Source organism: Aplosporella prunicola (genome assembly GCF_010093885.1).
Source record: "Aplosporella prunicola CBS 121167 unplaced genomic scaffold K452scaffold_8, whole genome shotgun sequence".
NCBI classification, from domain to species: Eukaryota; Fungi; Ascomycota; class Dothideomycetes; order Botryosphaeriales; family Aplosporellaceae; genus Aplosporella; species Aplosporella prunicola.
The window spans coordinates 984,163-1,003,614 of NW_022983536.1; the positions used below are offsets into that span (position 1 = coordinate 984,163).

At 58.5% G+C, this 19,452-nt stretch overlaps 9 protein-coding genes across 9 annotated transcripts; 5 read left to right on the plus strand and 4 right to left on the minus strand.

The window, feature by feature from the left end:
• Window positions 1-21: 21 nt before the first annotated feature.
• On the minus strand, window positions 22-540 carry K452DRAFT_215171 (uncharacterized protein; the record flags this gene model as incomplete). Its single annotated transcript, XM_033536237.1, has 1 exon — window positions 22-540. A coding segment is annotated over one exon (519 nt), but the record flags the coding sequence as incomplete, so codon positions are not given.
• Window positions 541-1,170: 630 nt separating this feature from the next.
• Window positions 1,171-3,106, minus strand: K452DRAFT_268395 (glycoside hydrolase family 15 protein; the record flags this gene model as incomplete). The annotated part of the gene is made up of 3 exons (XM_033538887.1): window positions 2,705-3,106; window positions 1,487-2,609; window positions 1,171-1,405 (listed from the first exon to the last, which is right to left on the minus strand). The coding sequence occupies exons 1-3, from the start codon at window positions 3,000-3,002 to the stop codon at window positions 1,171-1,173; spliced, it is 1,656 nt and encodes a 551-aa protein (XP_033399625.1). The 5' UTR covers window positions 3,003-3,106.
• A 492-nt stretch (window positions 3,107-3,598) lies between these two features.
• K452DRAFT_296876 (uncharacterized protein) lies at window positions 3,599-3,892 on the minus strand (the record flags this gene model as incomplete). Its single annotated transcript, XM_033541957.1, has 2 exons — window positions 3,599-3,802; window positions 3,860-3,892. 2 exons carry the CDS (start codon window positions 3,890-3,892, stop codon window positions 3,599-3,601), a joined length of 237 nt encoding a protein of 78 aa, XP_033399626.1.
• Window positions 3,893-4,048: 156 nt separating this feature from the next.
• K452DRAFT_317329 (uncharacterized protein) lies at window positions 4,049-7,395 on the plus strand. Its single transcript, XM_033544049.1, has 2 exons — window positions 4,049-5,380; window positions 5,435-7,395. The coding sequence occupies exons 1-2, from the start codon at window positions 4,060-4,062 to the stop codon at window positions 7,120-7,122; spliced, it is 3,009 nt and encodes a 1,002-aa protein (XP_033399627.1). The 5' UTR covers window positions 4,049-4,059; the 3' UTR covers window positions 7,123-7,395.
• A 3,555-nt stretch (window positions 7,396-10,950) lies between these two features.
• Window positions 10,951-12,185, minus strand: K452DRAFT_285956 (uncharacterized protein). The gene has a single exon (XM_033540200.1). The coding sequence runs from the start codon at window positions 12,148-12,150 to the stop codon at window positions 11,131-11,133; it is 1,020 nt and encodes a 339-aa protein (XP_033399628.1). The 5' UTR covers window positions 12,151-12,185; the 3' UTR covers window positions 10,951-11,130.
• A 1,072-nt stretch (window positions 12,186-13,257) lies between these two features.
• On the plus strand, window positions 13,258-15,349 carry K452DRAFT_247434 (uncharacterized protein). The gene is made up of 2 exons (XM_033538061.1): window positions 13,258-14,599; window positions 14,700-15,349. The coding sequence occupies exons 1-2, from the start codon at window positions 13,345-13,347 to the stop codon at window positions 15,068-15,070; spliced, it is 1,626 nt and encodes a 541-aa protein (XP_033399629.1). The 5' UTR covers window positions 13,258-13,344; the 3' UTR covers window positions 15,071-15,349.
• Window positions 15,350-15,691: 342 nt separating this feature from the next.
• On the plus strand, window positions 15,692-17,142 carry K452DRAFT_247437 (uncharacterized protein). Its single transcript, XM_033538062.1, has 4 exons — window positions 15,692-15,774; window positions 15,830-16,439; window positions 16,510-16,681; window positions 16,752-17,142. Exons 1-4 carry the CDS (start codon window positions 15,758-15,760, stop codon window positions 16,802-16,804), a joined length of 852 nt encoding a protein of 283 aa, XP_033399630.1. The 5' UTR covers window positions 15,692-15,757; the 3' UTR covers window positions 16,805-17,142.
• On the plus strand, window positions 17,138-17,668 carry K452DRAFT_285959 (uncharacterized protein). The gene has a single exon (XM_033540201.1). It carries the CDS (start codon window positions 17,163-17,165, stop codon window positions 17,424-17,426), a length of 264 nt encoding a protein of 87 aa, XP_033399631.1. The 5' UTR covers window positions 17,138-17,162; the 3' UTR covers window positions 17,427-17,668.
• Window positions 17,669-18,097: 429 nt separating this feature from the next.
• On the plus strand, window positions 18,098-19,185 carry K452DRAFT_296881 (uncharacterized protein; the record flags this gene model as incomplete). Its single annotated transcript, XM_033541958.1, has 5 exons — window positions 18,098-18,155; window positions 18,297-18,331; window positions 18,486-18,577; window positions 18,719-19,027; window positions 19,083-19,185. 5 exons carry the CDS (start codon window positions 18,098-18,100, stop codon window positions 19,183-19,185), a joined length of 597 nt encoding a protein of 198 aa, XP_033399632.1.
• Window positions 19,186-19,452: the final 267 nt, after the last annotated feature.

The window sequence follows — 19,452 nt, forward strand, 5'->3', positions numbered from 1 at the left end:
GCAAAAACAAAACATGGAACTCACCACCTCAGCAAAGCCCACCCACTCCCCCAACCCCTTGGCGTACGCGTCCTCGTCCTCCCCCATGCCCTCCTGCTCCCAAACAACCACCTCCCCAAACCGGCCCACCTCCTCCATCACGCCCGCCTCTTCCTCGCCCTCGCCCTCGTCTTCCTCTCCCCGCATCGAGCCATCGCTCTGTCCCTGCGTCCGCTCCACCCGCTGCACAACCACGCCCCGCCACCCCTCCGGCACCGCGACGCTCTTGCCGCGCAGCTTGCGCCCGCGGAAATATGCCGTTGGTGCGGTGTCGGCGACGATGGAGGCGGTATCGGTGGGGGCGGCGGCGGCGGGGGCGGTATCAGCGAGGGTGGTTGTGGTGGTGGCATCAGGTGCACGCGCAGAGGAGCTAGGCGCCCAATACCGCTCCGCAGCATTGACAGGGCCGTCGTGGTGGACGCGGCAGGGCAGGAGGTTCGGCGTGCATGTCGGCACGGCGGCGGCGGCCGTCTGGCGCGAGGGTTTTTGTATCGCGAGCATGGCGGGCGATGGGCTGCGGAGTGGAGCGGAGTGGAGCGTAGTGTAGTGAAGTACTGCGTAGCAGGGTGCTGCACTGGTACCTATGTAATACGACGGCGGCGGTCTGGTGCTTTTGCGGCAGATTTGTGATGGTGGTGGTTTGCAAAATGGCTGACTGGCTGCGCGGGTGGACGCGTCTGGCGTAGCGACGCGCTCGCTTCGCGTTGGGTGCTGTGCTGTGCCGAGGCTGCTTGCGTCCGCCACCACTTTATATCTGTATTTAGTACGTGATAGCAAGCAAACAAGTAAATGAAATGACCGAGCACTACCTAGGCGGTTATGGTGAAGTGGCTGTGGCTTATGCGCACGCTTTTTGTTTTGGCTTTGGCAGATATATATATGTATGCATATATATTTTAAATAAAAATAAAATATGAAATCGGAAAATAAAAATAAGAATAAAAATATCTTATTTCTTATCATTCTACAATAATCAACCTTCCTTCCCATTCAGTCATAGGCAAACAAGTAAGGAGCTGGCTGTCCACCTACCCAAGCAGCCAAGCCAATCAATCAATCCCCCCTCTCTCCCATCCCCACCCCCACCCAACTTTCCCCCTCACAACCCCACAACCTCACAACCCCTCCCCACTACACACCCCCCATCCTCCGCGCCCACCCCGCCCCCAGCAACGCGCCATAACTCCACGTCAAATCACTCGCGCCCTGCTCAAACCCATCCCAGCGCCCAAACTGCTCGCTCAGCGCCCCCTCCTTACTCGCATGCCTCCTCACCACGTCCAAGAACCCGTCGCCCGTCTCCCGCAGCCTAGCCAGCGCGTGTTCGAACAGCGGAGACGTCGCGTTGATGGCTACAACCTCGTCGCTGTCGTCGCCGGCCAAGCCACCGCTGAGAGCGTAGCACTCTGCGGAAGTGGATGCTGCGTTTAGCGACGAAGAAGATGACAAGGAAGAGGGGGAGGAGCAGAGCACATCGGACCAGAACGCGCGCCCCCGCCCCGTCGCCCTGATCACGCCCTCCCGCTCCGCGTGCGCCGCAGTCAGAAACAACACCTCCGCCCCCACCGCCGTGCACAAGAACCACGGGTTCCCGGCATCCGGCCCGGGCGAGCTATACCCATCATACGCGTCCTCGGGGTAGCGGCCCAGCGCCGCAGCGCCGAAAGCCGTGGCCGCGCCATCCGCATTCGTAGACCCGTCGTGCTGCCCGTTAATTGGGTACCGGGCCTTCATGTCCAGGACCATTGCCCGCAGCGTCGCCAGCACCGCGTCGTCATGCGGCGGGAACACCGGCGGCCACAACCCAGCTCCATCAGTAGTAGGAGCGGCAGGATTCGCCCACACAGCCCCCAGCAGCGTCGCGCAGTCGAGGCCGCCGCGATCGCGCTCGGCCCGGCCCCCCCGCGTCGCGCGCAGCCATCCCACCTCCTCGTCCCAGAACTCGCGCGCCAGAACTTGCGCCGCCTCGCCCGCCTGCAGCGCGTACCACGCCGCGGCGCCGTGGTCGCCGAACCGCACCGCCAGGTCCGCCCCCTCGCGCAGCGCGCGCAGCTGCGCCATCAGCGTGAAGAAGTGCCGGCCTTGGATCTCCTCCCACACGTCAAACGAGTCGTACGCCCGCCAGTGCCGCGCCACGTACTCCAGGTCTGCTTTGATGGTGCTGGTGGCGGGCAGTTCGGGCGAATACAGCGGCGCGAACCAGTCCTCGCCTTCGTTTCCCTCGCCCTCCTTACTGACCCCCCTCGCTTCCCACGCGCCCGGATGGCTCTCGTTCCACGCCCGCACAAACGCCATCAGCGCCGTGGCGCGCAGAGCCGGCCCGTCCCGCTGCGGCCGCCCCCAGTTCTCGCTGAAGGAAGACCCGTCGACGTGGAACTTTGGTTCGCCGAGGCCGGGGAGGTCGGGGAAGGAGAAGTCGCCGGAGGGGTTGGGCGTGCGTTGGAGTTGGGCGGAGAGGGAGGCGTAGGCCTCGAGGGTGGGGAGGAGGACCGAGGTGCTGAGGTAGGAGAAGGGAGCGCGGGCGTAAAGAGTCGTCACTGTGGACATGGTGATGGCGGCGTCGCGGATCCCTGGTGTATTGTTAGTTGTGGGTTCCATGTGGCTGGCTGACAGTTGGGTCCGTGCGGCGGGGTGGATGTGTGGGGTGTGGGGACAGAGCACGCACATTGGAAGTAGTAGTTAGGGTGCGAGCGCGAGGGGCTGGCCAGGACGGTGCCCGGCACCGCGTCCTGCGCGTTGCGGCCATAGGGCGCTATGTTGGCCAGCAGCCTATCAACGGCGATCTTCTCTTCGTCCTCCAGCCATTGCTCGAGCTCCGAGTGCTGCTTGGAGGGAGAGAAGGAAGAGACGAGGTCGACGGAAGGTCCGAGCGGGCGCTGTTCGTCGACGAGGGCGGGGACGACGAGGGCAAAGGCGTAAAGGAAAACGTAGGCACCAACAAGGAAAGACGCTAAGAACAGCATGGCTCAGCTCAGGGGGTATCAAGAATAACTAGGCCTCGCGGCAGAACAAGTCTGAGAGAAGTGAAGATTGTCTAGGGAGAGAATGGAGAAGGCAAAAAAAAAAGGAGAGTGGGCTGGCGGGTCAGTCAGCTAAGGCGGGTTAAGGGAACAGCTGGCGTGGGCTGAGTCGTGGGCGGTTGGCGGCGGCCATGATGAAGGGCTTTGTTCGGATGACATGGGCGTGTGGTGTTGTCACATGGCGATTTGGCGCGGTTCCTGCAGGCGGGAGGCTGAATCGCCGCGCTGCGTCATCTGGGGCAACCACGGCGAACTACCACCAACCTCGGCCGTGTGAGCCGTCACAATCAGCGTCGCCTTCGCAAAGGCCACGCGACCGCCAGTCGGGCGAGGCTGTTGGCTGTGTCTTCACACTGCTGTCGTCATGTGCGAGGGACATGGTGGTGATGATGACAGCTGAAGCAGTTGCGAACATGAACGTCCGGGAAACCCGACAGAAACAGTCAGCTCTCACCCTTACGCTCACGCGACGAGCGGTGCGTGTGTATGCGGAAGTTTGCGTTTGCCCTTTGCCGGTTGTGCCTGCCATGCCCGCCCGCCTACAGCTTCGTCGCCGCCGCTCTTTCCTCCGCAAACACATAGCCCTGCGCTACCGGGCTGACATGCGTCCCGCCCGGCACTGCAAACGGGGGTTTCGTATACGACGTTGCCGTGAAGAAGACGGGGTGTCGCACTGCGCTGTCATACTGCTGGCGCGTCTGCTGCTGCTGCTGCACCGGCAGAGGGCGCGTGGGCGGCGGGTACTGCAGACTGGTAAGTCGATGGTCGTAGTGACAAATGGATGCTACATAGGTAGGTACCTTTGGCCGCGACGGCTGCAATGAGGGCAGCATGTTTGCATCAGTCAGTAGTATGTAGGTAGGTAGGAGTAGTTGACGGTTGACGGAGGAGAAGAGTGCGGAGTGCGGAGTTCGGCCATGACGCACCGAGGCGCGCGCGTGGAAAAAGTGCAGGCATGCGCGACAATCATGTCCGCAGCCACTGCACTTCTTCTCTCGACATGCGCCAAACGCCCAAACGCCTTTACACGACGTCGGCCCAGTTGCGCTGTGCTGCTTCTCCGCAAGTTCCGCCGCTCCTCTCCATCGACAACGCCACCTTCTACCGCCATCATCCAGACGCCCAACCCGATCCTGTCACCAACCCGCCGCTCTTCCCCGGCCTCTCCTTCAATTGGCCCGCGCGCCAGAGGTACAATGAACATTGGGCCGTCCTGTCGCCCTCGACACTCGCCCGCACCGAATTCCTGAATATCCTGCGCGGCCAGCGCCTCTGCTTGCCGCCACAGGCCCGCTCATATCCCTACCTCAACACTCCTCGGACCTCCAAAAGAAAACCCACGCCGCGCAATGCTGCCGATGCCATTCAATACATCAGCGGCTTCGACAGCCACCACAAGAGCCAATACCTCGGCGCCCGTTACGAGAGCTTCCGCGACGTCCCCGACCCCAGCGTCCGCGACTACCTCCGCGATGTGACCAAGGCGCCCGTACAGGAAGCCTGGCTCACCCAAGTCATGCACAACTTAGACCTCAGTGCTCTGGCCGACGTGCCCATTAGCCACCTGAGCACCGGCCAGATACGGCGGGTTCGCATCGCACAGGCCGTGCTGTGCAAGCCCGAACTGCTTCTGCTGGAATCGCCGTTCACGGGCTTGGACCCAAATTCGATTCAGTCCTTGTCTGAGATGCTGCACAACATCAGCGCAGCCGTCCAGCCGCGGCTGGTGCTGTCGTTGAGACCCATGGACGTCATCCCAGATTGGATCACCCACCTTGTCCTGATAGGCACAAAACCCGAGGTCGCCGCTTTCGGCACACGGCGCCATATTTTTGAGTACATTGGTGCCATATTTTGCAAATCGGAGGGATTCTTGTACGAGACCCGGGCCGCCTACGAGAAGATGAGCAACCAACAGTGGTCCGGCGTGGAGATTCCAGACAGCCTTGACATCCTCACCCAGGCTGAAGAGGTCGACGAGCTCATCGTTTTTCGTGAGATAGGCCGTAAGCTTGAGAACAAGGGCGATTTCGACAAGCTTGCTCCAAAGTCCGTGGAGAACACTCGCTCTGCCTTCCTGAACCGCGGAGCCAAGGTGCCCAAGACGGACAAGGAGTTGATCAACACCCGCGACGGATGGCCCAGACATTCGCACGAGGTGGATATTCCAATCGGAGAGCCGCTCATGCAGATGGAGGGTGTCAAAGTCGCGTACGGCGACAAGGTCGTGCTGGGAGACTGGCAGCAGCCGAAGAAAGACACGCCCGGCCTGTGGTGGGAAGTGCGTCGGGGCGAGCGCTGGGGCATCCTTGGATCGAACGGTGAGTATTGCGCGCGCCGATTCACATGTAGCATATTGGTCTAACATTTGATAGGCTGCGGCAAGACGACCCTCGCTTCACTCATCACGTCGGATCACCCGCAGGCCTATTCGGTGCCGATGCGGCTCTTCGGGCGGCCACGAGTGCCCGAGGCCGGCGAGCTCGCTACACCCCTCTTCGATATCCGGGCGCGCATTGGCCACGCGTCGCCCCACGTTCATGAAAGCTTCCCGCGGCATCTGTCGCTGCGGCAAGTGATTGAGTCGGCATGGGCGGACACGCCGCTGTCGAAGCCGCGGCTCGACTATGCCAAGGATCTGAGGGTGGACGCGGTGCTGCGGTGGTTCAGGGCGGAACTGCACCCGACGATGGGCGAGACGCTGGACCAGCGGGCGGAGCACTTCCGGCCGCCGCGCGAGTCGCGCGAGTACCATGATGTTAGGCGGAAGTCGGCCAGGTTCGTGCGCATAATGGGGGAGGTGCTGCGGGAGGAAGAGATCTCATTGACGTCTCTGCTCGACTGGGCTGACGCGCTGTGCTTTGGCGACATGAGCTTCAGCGCACAGCGGCTCGCGCTGTTTCTGCGGGCCATAATCCACGAACCGGACCTGCTGATCCTGGACGAGGCTTTCGTGGGCATGGATGATGTTACACGCGACAAGGCCATGCTGTTTCTCAGCCACGGGCAGAACATGGCCCTCCGCTACGTCAACGACCATCGGCTAGTCAGCACGCCGGGGCCACGCCCGGCACGCTCGGACTTCGCGCGCCTGAACATGGTGCGCGTGCATGGGCTGCAGCCGCACCAGGCGCTGGTGTGCGTGGCACACGCGCGCGAGGACGTGCCCGGCTGCGTGATGCAGTGGATGCGGCTGCCGGACAAGGAGACGCGGGGCGGCAAGAAGAAGAAGAAGAAGGAGGAGGAAGGGGAGCAGGACGAGGAGAAAAAGCCGCAGCCGTACTTTGGCTTGCTCGAGGGCCCGCTGAATGGCCAATACCGCTGTTGGGGCGAGATCTGGGGCGTGCGCGGCTATCAGTCGGGTAGCACAGATGTAGATTCAGTGGCGGGACAGCTGAATTTGAACAAGTCGCGACCGGGACGGCTGCGCCATATGGGTAAAGAGGGGGAAGAGGACAATGACGGGGACGAAGGGAAGGAGAACGAGGAGGGCGAGGAAGAAGATGAGCAGGAAGAAGACGAGCAGGAAAAAGAAGAAGAGGAGATGGAGGAAGGCGAAGGCGAAGGCGAAGGCGAAGACAACGACTCCACCACCGTCACCGCCTCTGCAGACCATGTTCGGCGCGGGCGCATCCCGCAGGCCTTCCGGCCACAAGGCAGCCCGCTCGACCTGTACAACTGGAGCACAGCGCGGCTGATATTCGGGCTCGACGCATCGCCACTGACACGGCGGATCCAGCTGCGCAAGGCGGGCATCCTGGCCGAGAAGGCGGCGGCGGCCGCGAACCCAGTGCCCGGGATGCTGCCGCCCAAAAAAAAGGGCCGCCGCTCAAAGGCAGAGATTCAAGCTCAGGAGGCCGCCGAGGCGGAACGCCGCGCTAAAGCGAAGGCGGGCATTGTTGATGAGGAGGAGGTGAAGCGCTTGCAGGCGGAGGAGGAACATCAGCGCGTCGTTTATGAGCAGAGGCTTGCGAGGCAGCGCGAGAATAGTAAGAGGTTTAGGGAGAGGAAGGGCTTGCTTATGAAGAAGAAGGCGAGTAAGGATGATGAGGAGGAGGAGTAGGGGGGTGGAGGGAGGTGTTGGCTAGGTAGAGAATTGTAATGGGGTGGTTGGGTTTGTGTGGCTGCTGCTACTGTTTAGGCGTGTTTTAGGAAAGGCCAGGGAAAGAAAAGAGAAGAGAAATGAAAAGTAAAGAGGTTTAGTAAATACTAGTAGTAGGTGGGGGTTGGGTTAGCGGCGGTGGGTGGCTGCATCTGTACGAAGTAGGTAGGGTAGGTAGAGAACGTAGATTTTACGCGTGCATGACTGCTGTTCTTCTTGCGTCGCTGTGTCGGCTGTGTCTTGGGGTTGGCTGTAGGCGCTTTCTTGCTTGCTTGTGTTGTGTTGCGATGAAGTTTGCTACATAAATCTCGACTACGGCCAGCCCATGCCCGAAAGTACCTATCAAAGCGTTGGTTAAAGACCTAAGTCCTCGGTAAGCATCAACCCTTACCGGAGGGGAAGGGCGTTCAGCGGCAATGACAAGCTGCTAATCTACGCTCGGTTTTGTGGTGTTAGCTAAGGAGTGCTGCTGCGGTCTAAATGCGCAGGGATGGAGGAGTGATCCCGGTGTGGTATATTCCTTTGGGTGTAATGATGACGAGCACGAGGGGTGGGCAGTGGTGGTGCACATCACGGGCTGGGGCTGGTGCCGTGTGCTCCAGAGAGTAGATAGATGACCTAGTTCATGGACTTCACATTTGAGATTTGGCGTCAAGTTGTGTTGTTCGGACCCCCCATTGTGGTCTCTCGTCCGGAACCAGCTTCAGTCGCTTCATAGGTTGCTTGGTTAGTCTTCGAATGCCAGTGCCTGAGACTTTGACGTGTCAGAGGTATTTAAGCTGCTGTGCGTGAGGTTGTGATAGGGTTGGTGTTGTTGTTGTTGTTGTTGTAGAGGATGTAGATCTTGACTGCTTGTCTGGATTCTGATACTTTTTGGGGTGAAGGTGGAGAGAGTGTTGTAGTCCTGCTCTGGTGCCTGTGCCATGATCAAGTCTTTCAAGTTTCAACTAAGTATCGCTCTCCCGGCGGAAACAACAGCACGTTCGCCTGCTGGCCGAACACGCTACCCGCGTGTCTCTCGACACCGAGCGCGCCCGCCTCGCCACCGTGCAGTGGGGCGTTGCGGACTTGGGGGCCGGACAGAGCTTGAGAGATTTGGAGGGGTGTGCTTTTTGGTGCGTGTTTTGTGGTGTATGTGTATGTGTGTACGCTTTTTTGGTGTAGACTATAATCAGGAACAGGAAATGATGTAGGACGTATATGTATGACAAGGACGCTCGCGATCAATACTCGGAATTGGTAGGACATATACAGAAGCAACGCCATCGGGAGCCAAAGGTGCAACATAAACGTCTTCGCGGCGGCGCCCTTCGTCCTCCTCCCTAAATGGACCATTAAATCTCGTGGCAGCACTGCCTGCTGCTGCTGCGGCTCCAGCGCGCCGCCTGGGCTTCTTGCTTGTGTATGGGAACACTGGCTTGGGAAGAAGCGGTGGTGGCGGTGGCGTGTTGGAGTGTTGGCTTGCGCTGTTCTTATTGATCGAAGTATTTGTTAAGTTGTTTTCCCTCGGGAGTTATAGATTACACGACAGGGTTTGGCCTTGAAGAGTCGAGATAATTTCTTTCGCGTTTCTTGCATCTCGCCGTGTCTGAGTCGTTTTGGACAGTGACATATATAGAAGACAAGCCTGCACTGTGTACACCGAAGATGTCAGTTCCCAAGCCTGATCTCTGAGTGATACAAGTTGGGATCTCCTGGGCATCGTACTTGCTCAGTGTAACGTGAGGCTCGGCCTAAAGCGGTAACCGGTTGCTTTAAGGTCGAACGTCTGGCTGCGCGCGCGCGGGGGGTTAGTCAGCTAGGCCAAAAGAGGTAACATGCCTCCAACATTGAACGTCTGGGAGCCGGCGCGCGGGGGGTTATGTAAGCCAGCAAAGCCAAGCTACTGACTATCCCTAAACAGCAACCAGGCTCCAAGGTCGAACGTCTGGGAGCCGGCGCGCGGGGGGTTACTAAGCCAGCAAGCATTCACTCACTCACTACTTATCCACTAGATTAAATTCCTGGCTTTCTGCTTCGGACTTAACTTTTTTTTTTTTTGTTTTTTGTATAAAATTTCCTGTTTGACTAAATAAATGTGGCGAGGAGACGTAGTTCATTGCTTCTTGGTTTATGAGGGTTGGCATGACACTTGTTTATTGATCTGTTGAGACGATATCTCTCTCTCATACTCTCCATGTATATAAAATCCTACCCAACAGATGAGAAGCCACAACCAGAAATCTGCACAACACCAGAAGGACAGCAGAAGCCTCAACCCGTATACTGGCTGGACGTCGCCGACGTGTGCTGTTATTCGTGCACCTCTCCGTCACAACACCGTTGCTTCAACCCGTACCGGGTCTGTGATCGAAGAAGCACGCGTTGCAACCATAATGACGATGACCAGGAGCGAGGAATGATAGTGGCCTTCACCACTAAACAAGGCGTAGCCCTTCCTCGAATGGAGCACAGGTGGTGTATACACACCTCTCGTCCATGCCTCTTCCATGAGACGTGACGGGAACGGCAATCCGGTCCACTTCTCCGTCGCATTATTCGAAACCCCGTCTTCTCTTTGCAGGGTGTTATAGTATGCCTGCTCCTACACTGTGAGAGACCAGCCAGGGAATACGTGAGGGTGTAGACTGGAATAGTGAACTATAATATAGTAAGCCTAGCACGCACTGACTGCTTGCCTTCGGGCAGTTTTAACAAGAGGCTATTATGCCACACCCTATCTCTGAATCGTTTATGTCCTAGATTTCTTTTGGCGGCACAACATTCCAGCCATGAGGTCTGTCTCCGTATACGGGGTTGGAAGCTGGTGTCTTTCTGTAAATTTGTCTGGAAGAGCGAGCCTTGCTGCTACTAGAGGATGTCCTCACTGACTGAAGCGCTAACAAGCCTCTCTGGACTCGTGTACATGAGAGTACCGCAACAGACAAACCCTCCTCACCTCGACTTAAACAAATCAGTGCATCACAGCGCTCGTAAAAGCCAATTAAGAACTGGCTTACCCAACAAGAGAGCAACAAAGAAACTACATCCCCAAACCAAACCCCCAACCCCAGCCACCACCAGCAACAAAGACCCCCAGAGCCGTCCACCACCATCACCAAACGCCAACAACGTTGACGCACAGCACGCAGCACCACCGACGCGCATTATCCCCCCCACACACACACTATCACCCCTGCAGTCAGCAACACGCACGATCTCGTGCTTGATTCCCGTTTCCCACATTCATAAATCGTGAATAAAATGCAAATGGACGCGAGACGGGACCTGATGTCGTGCTGCAGTATGCTGCTGCTGTGCTGGAAGCTGGCGTTGTTGTTATTATTTGGTGATGATGGAAGATGGAGCGGATGACGCGCTGCTGTGTGTGTACGTGTGCGCTTTTGGGGTTTGCGTCGTGGCTTGTATGTAGGTGGGAAGTGGGACGGGCTGCCTGCTAGGTGCGTAGGTAAGTATGTGTGTTTGCTCCTCAACACCATCTGCTATATCTCTACTACCTATGTATATTCATCATCTTCCCCCTGCAACGCCGCTGCCTGCGCTTTAGTCCGCTATGTACATACCTACCGCCCTGCTGTAGCCGGTGCCGGTGCTGGTGCCGGACGCACCAGCGTGTTCGTTAATTTCTTCCGCGACGGGCAGGACGGACCACCGCCCAACAGACAGGACGGCGCTGCACTCTAGCGATGGTGGGGAAAAGCCGTGGTTCGATCTTCGGTGCGCAGTGCCTGAAATGCTCCTTTTCCATTTGGGTATCATCCTGACCATGAGGTCTTCCTCTTCTAATAGAATGCAGAAAGAAAAAGAAAAAGTCCGTCCGTGATTGAATTTTGTGTTCCAGCCGCTCTTACTTTTTTGAAGAGAGCAATTTACGCCTTAAAAAGCTTTTGCGCCCATAACCACGCTCCACTGCACACATGCCGGCGCGGCCAGGCCTTTGCCTCCCCCGTTTCCTACACTGCCGGCCAGTCATTTCTTGCCCTTCTTTTTCTTGCTCGCGCCCTTGCCCGCGCCCCCAGCCGGCTGCGGCCGTCCCCACTTCCGCGCGTGCTCCGCCTCAAACGCCTCCTTCTCCTTCCGGAACAGCAGCATCGTCGCCCGCGCGTCCTCCACACTGCTGTGCTCGCCGCTCTGGATCTCGACGCCCAGAAACTCCTTCGCCAGCTTCCGCAGACTCGGCGCCTTGCCCGCGCTCAGCTTGCGGAAGGCCGGGTGGCGCGACGTGTCGCGGATGTCGCGCTTTGGGTGCGTGAGCATGAGCGCGTCGAGATCGTTCTTGATGGCGTGGCCGACGAGGATGCGCCCCTCGAGCAGGTCCGACACCTCGCGCTGCACGGTCGCGAAGGGGCGCGCGTCCCGCAGCAGCGCCGCCGTGATGCCCGATACCGCGGTGCGGTAGTCCGTCACGGGCAGCTGGGGCAGCACGTACGAGTCGTAGAGCTGGCGGCCGTGGAAGTCGACGAGCGACGCGCGCGCCAGCTGCGAGTCCTGCTCGGGCGTCGGGCCTACGCCCACCATTTCGCAGTCCAGCGCAATGTACTTGCCGGCTGAGACGTCGGCGGCGAGCCCCGCGTTCGGCACGTCGTTGTACGTCGTTGCGCCGGGGATCGAGGTGCTCGACGTCGGGAGGTTGTACGCTGCCGCGACGTCGGCGACGGGAATGTCGTGGTCTTCGGCGAAGAGGGCGAGCGAGGCGGACGGTGGGCCGGTAGGCTTGTCCGACGCTGAGGTCGATGCGGTCGACAGCAGCGAGCCCATCTTGCGCTTCTTGGACGGGGCGGTGGCAGCGGCGTGCGGTTTCGTCGTGGCGTCAGACTTCTTGCGCTTGGTGCCGTTCAATTGGCGGTCGTTGTCGTCGGCGAGCTTGCACTTCTTCTTCAGACCGGCGGCCTGCTTGACGTCCTTTGGTTTCGCGGCGTCCTTGGGCTTGTCGCTTTGGAGCTTCTTTTGGAGCTGTTTCCAGTTGCTGGACAGGTTCTTGAGCTCCATCGTACGCAGCTAAACTGGGGCGTGCTGCGGCGCGCGAAGAAGGAAGTCGGTGGGATTTCTGGGCGCGCGCCTCGAAAGTTTTCGGCGACTGGCGGCGGCGGCGGCAGCGGCGATTCAGCGCGTCACGTGCCAGGGTCCAGTGGCAGACGATCTCGCAGCGCCGAAACCCGGCTTCCCGTCTCTGCACCTGCATGGCTCGGCACCACATGTCGCATCCCCGTATCTCGCAGAATGACATCTGCCAACTGTCTATATAAGCAGTACACTGACATACTGACTGATGTAGGGTTGACATGAAGGCGTTCGTTGAGAAGGGCGCTTCTTCCATGCCTTGCTCAGCTACATCGTTCGTGATAGGAGTAAGGTCTTTCCGCAACACCCAGGGCATACATTGCTCTCTATTGTATTGGCCATGCAAAGGATAGTTCAAGTGAAAAGTGAAAAATCTCTTGGTAAAAATTTAGTTGATCCATCATCAGAGAAGAACCAATGTTTCATGCCCAGCACCAAGAAATCCACGAGCGTCTAGACGAAGGGGTTACTGCCCCACAGCATCGATTTATCCAGAAGAGTCGAGCGGTCTGTCCTGGAGAAGCCAAAGAGGTCGCTTGACAAGAAGCAGTATCGAAGACAGTTACGGCCAAGTTAAAGCTGGACCAAGGGATTCCTCCTACTCTAAGACGCCATTGATAGGTAGGCTCTCCTCGCAAAAAGCAACAACCTTTTCGAGAGATGTCTACTGGGTTGGCCGACAGTGAGACCGACGATGAGGACGACTGTTGTCGGAACGTCACGGCCAGACAGGGACTTGAAACTGGAGACGCCGCTTCGGTGCGTGAATTTAGTAGGTAGTACGGATTATTTCTTCGCCGATAATATCCTCTTACTTTCTTTCAGTCCACCCTTTCCTGCAATCCTTTTGGTTGTTGTGTTGTCCGGCTACAGATGAAGCTCCTCGGCTCCGCGCTAGCAACGGGCCAGTTCCGCGTGCCCCGCATCCGATTCCGCCTCCGCCAACATGATCGCGGGGAAGTCGACATGGTTGAAGCGCGGCTATTCCCCTGTAGGAACAAGCAAGACCACGGCGCTGGTTCCGCCCATGCCCCCCATATCTAGACGGCAGGAACTGCCTGCCTCCTGCTGCTGTTCCTCAACTGCCAAGCTCCGCGTCCTTTCCCCACCACTACAGCCATCATGATCGCCGAAACCCTGGCTCTTGTCCAAGAGCAGTCCTCAGCACATCCGTTCCGTTCATTGTTATACCTCTTCCTGGCCGTCCCTCTCACCTACCTTGTCATCAACGAGTATGTCCGCGCCCGCGCCCGCGTCCCGGGCTTCGCTGGCCCGCCAGGTCTACCCGTCATCGGAAACCTATATCAGATCCGGGTCAACGCGGCGGAGCAGTACCGGCTGTGGTCTCAGCGGTACGGAGCCGTGTACCAGATCCAGCTTGGCAACATCCCGGTCATCGTGGTCAACAGCGCCGCGGCAGCGCGTGACATATTCGGCAAGAACAGCCAGGCGCTGAGCAGCCGGCCAGTGTTCCACACGTTCCACAAGGTGCTCAGCAACACGGCAGGGACGACGATCGGGACGAGCCCGTTCAGCGAGAGCCTGAAGCGGCGGCGCAAGGGGGCAGCGGCGGCGCTGAACAAGCCCAGCGTGGCGACGTACGTGGATCACTTGGACGTGGAGACGCGGGACTTTGTCAAAGAAGCGCTGGAGCAGGGTCGCGGGGGCCGCGCGGCCGTCGACCCCATGCCGCTTATCCAGCGGCTGTCGCTGAGCCTGTCGCTGACGCTGAACTGGGGCACCCGCATGGGCAGCCGCGACGACCCGCTCTTCCACGAGATCACAGAGGTCGAGGAGGACATCTCGCGCTTCCGCAGCACGACGGGCAACCTGCGCGACTACGTGCCGCTGCTGCGCCTGAACCCGTTCAGCGGGGGGAAGCGCCGTGCAAAGGAGGTCCGCAACCGGCGCGATGTGTATCTCCGCCGGCTGAACGAGGACTTGGACTCGCGCATGGCGGCTGGCACGCACAAGCCGTGCATTCAAGCCAACGTCATCTTGGACAAGGAGGCCCAGCTCAACGCTGCGGAGCTGACATCAATCAGCTTGACGATGCTGTCCGGTGGGCTCGATACCATCACCACACTTGTGCAGTGGAGCCTCGCGCTGCTGGCTCAACGGCCGGACATCCAGACAAAGGCCGTCGCCGCTTTGCGGGAGACTGAAAGTGGTGATGACGGCAACAGCAGCGCCCTGCACGATGCCGCCGACGACCAGAAGTGCCCGTACATCGCGGCCCTGGTCCGCGAGTGCTTGCGCTACTTTTGCGTGCTGCGGCTCGCACTGCCCCGCGCCACAGTCAGGGACATTGTCTACGACGGGCGCGTCATCCCTGCGGGGACGACGGTGTTTCTGAACGCGTGGGCGTGCAACATGGGTACGTCTACACAAACCCCCCATTTAATCACCCTCACAACCCATCCCCGCACACATACAAACCCACCCTTATCACTCCACCCAACTAACAGAGCCACCAGACCCCACGACCTGGCCCGACGCGCGCGTCTTCCGCCCGGAGCGCTGGCTCGAATACCCCGACGCCCCGCTCTTCACCTACGGCCTCGGGTACCGCATGTGCGCCGGCTCGCTGCTCGCGAACCGCGAGCTCTACCTCGTGCTAGCGCGCACTCTCAAGGCGTTCGAGCTCAAGTCCGTGACAGGGAACAAGAAGGAGGCCTGGACCGGGAGCAGCGATCTCGTGGACACGGACCCCGTGACCGGCGCCGCGGACCCGACGAGCTTGGTGTCGATGTGCAGGCCGTATGAGGTCGTGTTTGCGCCTAGGGAGGGTGAGGAGCGCCTGAGAGAGGCGATTTTGAGTGGCGAGGAGGCTGTGAGGGGCGAGTGAGTGCGTGGCCGTTTTGGTTGGGTTTGGATTGGTTTGTTGAATGCTGGGGATGGAGCGGTCGTTGTGGCCCGCCAGGCCGCACCCACTGGAAAGATTGGTACTGAGGGAATCCACGAGCCTCAACTCGGGCACATAGTAATTATGCACCTTACTGTACTGCGACGTGCTTAAAGCAACCGATATCTCGGCTTGACACTACAAAATATCAACATCCAACTTCACCAGCATCAGTTAGCATCCAAATGAGCCACCAAGCCGCCTCTCAGTCCATCCCAGGCTTAGCAGGGTTAGAGTAAGGAGATAGGTTAATTGATTAATGTTATGATCTTCGGATAAGAAGCTTTTATAATGTACGATAACAGTAGTGCGGTCTTCAACATTGTTGTGGATGGTGTGAAATGTCTCCTCTGTTGTTGAAACTATTGCCGTTTGCAGTTTGAGATGATAATACACCCGTGCAATGCTACAACGATTGTTGGCGGACGGTGTTGAAAGAAGACCTATTGCATGACATTCCACGTCGTGATATAAGCTATGCAGTGCACCGTTCCGCGACCCGGCGCATGAGTCAGCAATCTAGGTTTCGCGACAATCAGAGGCGATTTCGTGTAGAAGTTCGACGTACGGCCCCACACAACGAAAGAAATCCAACTCCCGTCGCCCTATACCCCGCATAACGCCGTCAAGATGTCTAATGTCGCAGGGTCAGCCTATAGACAAGCTCCAGCGCACTCGAGCCCCTAGCTAACGGCCGCGCAGACGCACCGACTGGGCCGAAGAGGACGACGATGACCAGGTCGCCCTCCCCGCGCCCCAGGTGACGAAGAACAAGGACGGCACCGAGACGATTGTGACGTACATTATGCGCGAGGACGGCAAGAAGATCAAGACGACGCGGCGGATCAAGAAGACGGTCGTGAAGACGACGGTGAACCCGCGCGTCGCCGAGCGCAAACAGTGGGCCAAGTTCGGGCAGGAAGCCAACAAGCCCTCCGGGCCGCAGAGCGACACGACGTCGGTGGCGGAGAACATAGTCTTCCGGCCGCAGGCCAACTGGAAGGCGTCGGCGGACGACAAGAGCGAGCACGAGAAGAAGAAGGCCAACCTCAAGGACGCCAAGATCAAGTGTCGTATTTGCAGCGGCGACCATTGGACCACCAAGTGTCCCTTCAAGGACACCATGGCGCCCGAGGGCGAGGCCGGTGCCGGCGTTGGCGACCTCGATGAGCCTGAGGCTGCTGGTGCCCTGGGCGGTGGTGGCAGCAGCTACGTGCCGCCGCATCTGCGCAACCGCGCCGGTGGGGCGGTGGGCGAGAAGATGGGCGGCAAGTACGAGCGCGACGATCTCGCCACCCTGCGTGTCACCAACGTGCGTATCCCCGTCCAAGATAACATCTACTCATTCTTGTTGTGCGGTGCTGACTTTCGTGCCTCTCCAGGTCAGCGAATTCACCGAGGAGCAGGACCTGCGCGACATCTTCTCCCGCTTCGGCCACGTCACCAGAGTCTTCCTGGCCAAGGACCGCGAGACGGGCCGCGCCAAGGGCTTTGCCTTTGTCAGTTTCGCCGACAGGGACGACGCCAAGACGGCATGCGAGAAGGTGGATGGATGTAAGTGCAAACGAGGATGCCGTTGCTCCCTTTGCAGAGCTCAAGCTAACAAATATCTCCTTCCGCACAGACGGTCTCGGCCACCTTATCCTGCGCGTCGAGTTTGCGAAGAAGTCTACTTAGCTTGCGGTTACCCCGAGAATGTGCATCATGTATGGCGTTGGCTCTTTCATCTGCTCTCAGATGGTTATGTCTTTCTTCTTTTGGGAGATGACTGGTCCACTTTAGATTTGCTGTTGCGTGCACCCAAAAATCAACGACCTCGTAGCTTCAGCGTCCTGCCCAAGTCGTTCCATTTCTGCGCACGAGTCCAGCTTCCTCGGCTCAGCGAAATCACGCCGCCGTTTTGTCCAGTGCTGTTGAAATTGGCAGTCTTCAGCGCAAATTTACAGTGCGGCAGTACCTTATAGATTCACATTCAGTCTGAGAAAGAGAACAGGCACGCTGTTCATTTTCCGGCGACATACATATCAACCAGGTCATGCCTGCCCGTGTCCGCAAGCCAGGCTCCCACACAATACCGCAAAACCCGCACCCCACAAACCCCAAAGCCCCCAGAAGAGCAGCAAAACAGACAGGCAGCCTCCAGCAGAAAGCACCACGCAAGGACACCCAAACACCCTCCCCCCAACCCTCTAACCCTCACCCCCAGGCCCGCAACCAACCCAACTCCACACCAGAACATCGTGCACACAGCGTACGCACACCAAGACGCTCACGCGCGTCTTTACCTCCCGCTAACTAGCTAACCTCATCCGCGAGCCCTTTGTCGACTTCTGCCTCATCTTGGTCGCTCGCTGTGCGCCGGAGAAGCCCCTGGAAAGCGCTTCTTGAGATCCCCCACGTGCAAGGGGCTGATTGAGTGGATATTGCTAGTGTGTGCTGGTGAGAGCCGAGGACTGTTTTGCTTTGGATTTGGTAAGGTGGACTGCGTGCATCGATTGCTGTGGATGCTGATAAGCGTTGTTTCGACGTTATGATACTGTTTACTGGCGTGTGCTGGTGTGCGTGCGAATTAATTGGTTTCTTGCGAACGATATCGTTTCTGTGTTCAGTGTGACTAGTCTAGACGCGGAGAGTACATACACACAGAGAGAGAAGAAGTAACCGGAAGAGAGAACAAAGTCACAATATCATCTATCTATCTAATGATCATGGTATGGTACTCCGTATGGTGGTGACAACCACACGCCTTAGTCAGCGCGCCCAACCCAAAAAAAGCGGACCAACAAGCGCCTTGGCGCCGATGATGTGTGAGAGGCAGGCGCACGCACTAGCCAGCACCAACACCCAGTCCTGGTCCTCCGACGACGAACGACGACCTACGACGACGCACGCCCACGCCAACGACACCTCGATCCTCAACCTCCGCTCCCCGCAACCTCCGTCGCCCGCCTTTATCTCGCCCATCTAGCAATGAGTCTTACCTACGGCGCTGGCGGCGCCACCGCCGCCCTCACCGTCATCGGCCTGTGTACGTATGCGAGCCAGCCTGCCTGCCGGCCTGCCCCACCGCTGCCGCTGCTGCTGCTGCTGCTGCAAGAGAGAGAGAGAGAGAGAGAGAGAGAGAAAGAAAGAGGGCTTTTGCGCTGACGCTTGTGTGCCTGGGACGCAGATATGCTGTTTAATGGCGAAGGCGAGGCTTTCAATGTACGAGCACCCCACGCAACCAACAACCAACCAACAACCCTACCACGCAGTCTTCTTCCCCAACAACAGCAACAACTACGACAACTGCTACGGCGATAATTGCCCCAAAGATGCGAACTCGCGCTGACTTTCTGCTTCCCCGCTGCGTGCTTAGGTCGGCCAATTCCTCGAGAGCATCTCCCCGTACATGTGGGCGGATATGGGCATTGGGCTGTGCATCGGCCTGTCCGTCGTCGGTGCCGCATGGTAAAGAACCACCCACCCACAAAGCAACAGCACAATCACCAATCACCACCACAAAAAAGCACCCAGTGCAAGGACACATGCATACACATCAATCAGGGCATTAAGGCTAACGGGCTCGCTCTCACGCTTTGTTTTTTGCAGGGGCATCTTCATCACCGGCAGTTCCATCCTCGGCGGTGGCGTCAAGGCCCCGCGCATCCGCACAAAGAACCTCATCTCCATCATCTTCTGCGAGGTCGTCGCCATCTACGGCGTCATCATGTCCATTGTCTTCTCCTCCAAGATCCAGTCCGTCTCCGGCGACGCCCTCTACTCGGCCAGCAACTACTACACCGGCTACGCCCTTTTCTGGGGCGGCATCACCGTCGGCATGTGCAACCTGGTCTGCGGTGTCTCGGTTGGCATCAACGGCAGCAGTGCCGCCCTCGCCGATGCCGCTGACCCTAGCCTGTAAGTGCGCTCTCATGCTTCGTGTGCGCGCAATGCCTGACATATGTCGCGATAGCTTCGTCAAGATCCTCGTCATCGAAATCTTCAGCTCCGTCCTCGGCCTCTTCGGTCTCATCATCGGTCTGCTCGTCTCCGGAAAGGCTGGTGACTTTGAGTGAAGAAGCAAGCATGCTGTATCGCCGCTTCGGACGACGATCCACCACTGGGTGGCCAAGAGTGCAGTGCGCTGTTCTGTAAAATAGATCGGGCTCGTGCAGCCCAGGGAGGAGTTCCAGCACTCGGGGCCAGGTGGGAACTTGTAAGGGAACGTTTTGAGCACGCATTAGCGATTTTTGTAGCATTAACTGCCGCCCAAGTGGCACAACGACTAAATAACTCTTTATACCGTCAGGACAGTTGGGCGCAACGCTGGGCAAGCTCAACGC

Excerpts from the sequence above, each read along its gene's own strand:
- K452DRAFT_317329 (XM_033544049.1), top strand. The coding sequence starts at position 4,060 with ATGCGCCAAACGCCCAAACGCCTTTACACGACGTCGGCCCAGTTGCGC. Across the intron at positions 5,381-5,434 it reads GGGCATCCTTGGATCGAACG|GCTGCGGCAAGACGACCCTC; the intron begins GTGAGTATTGCG and ends AACATTTGATAG.
- K452DRAFT_285956 (XM_033540200.1), bottom strand. The coding sequence starts at position 12,150 with ATGGAGCTCAAGAACCTGTCCAGCAACTGGAAACAGCTCCAAAAGAAG.
- K452DRAFT_247434 (XM_033538061.1), top strand. The coding sequence starts at position 13,345 with ATGATCGCCGAAACCCTGGCTCTTGTCCAAGAGCAGTCCTCAGCACAT. Across the intron at positions 14,600-14,699 it reads CGCGTGGGCGTGCAACATGG|ACCCCACGACCTGGCCCGAC; the intron begins GTACGTCTACAC and ends CAGAGCCACCAG.
- K452DRAFT_247437 (XM_033538062.1), top strand. Across the intron at positions 16,440-16,509 it reads CCACCCTGCGTGTCACCAAC|GTCAGCGAATTCACCGAGGA; the intron begins GTGCGTATCCCC and ends GTGCCTCTCCAG. Across the intron at positions 16,682-16,751 it reads ATGCGAGAAGGTGGATGGAT|ACGGTCTCGGCCACCTTATC; the intron begins GTAAGTGCAAAC and ends CCTTCCGCACAG.
- K452DRAFT_285959 (XM_033540201.1), top strand. The coding sequence starts at position 17,163 with ATGCCTGCCCGTGTCCGCAAGCCAGGCTCCCACACAATACCGCAAAAC.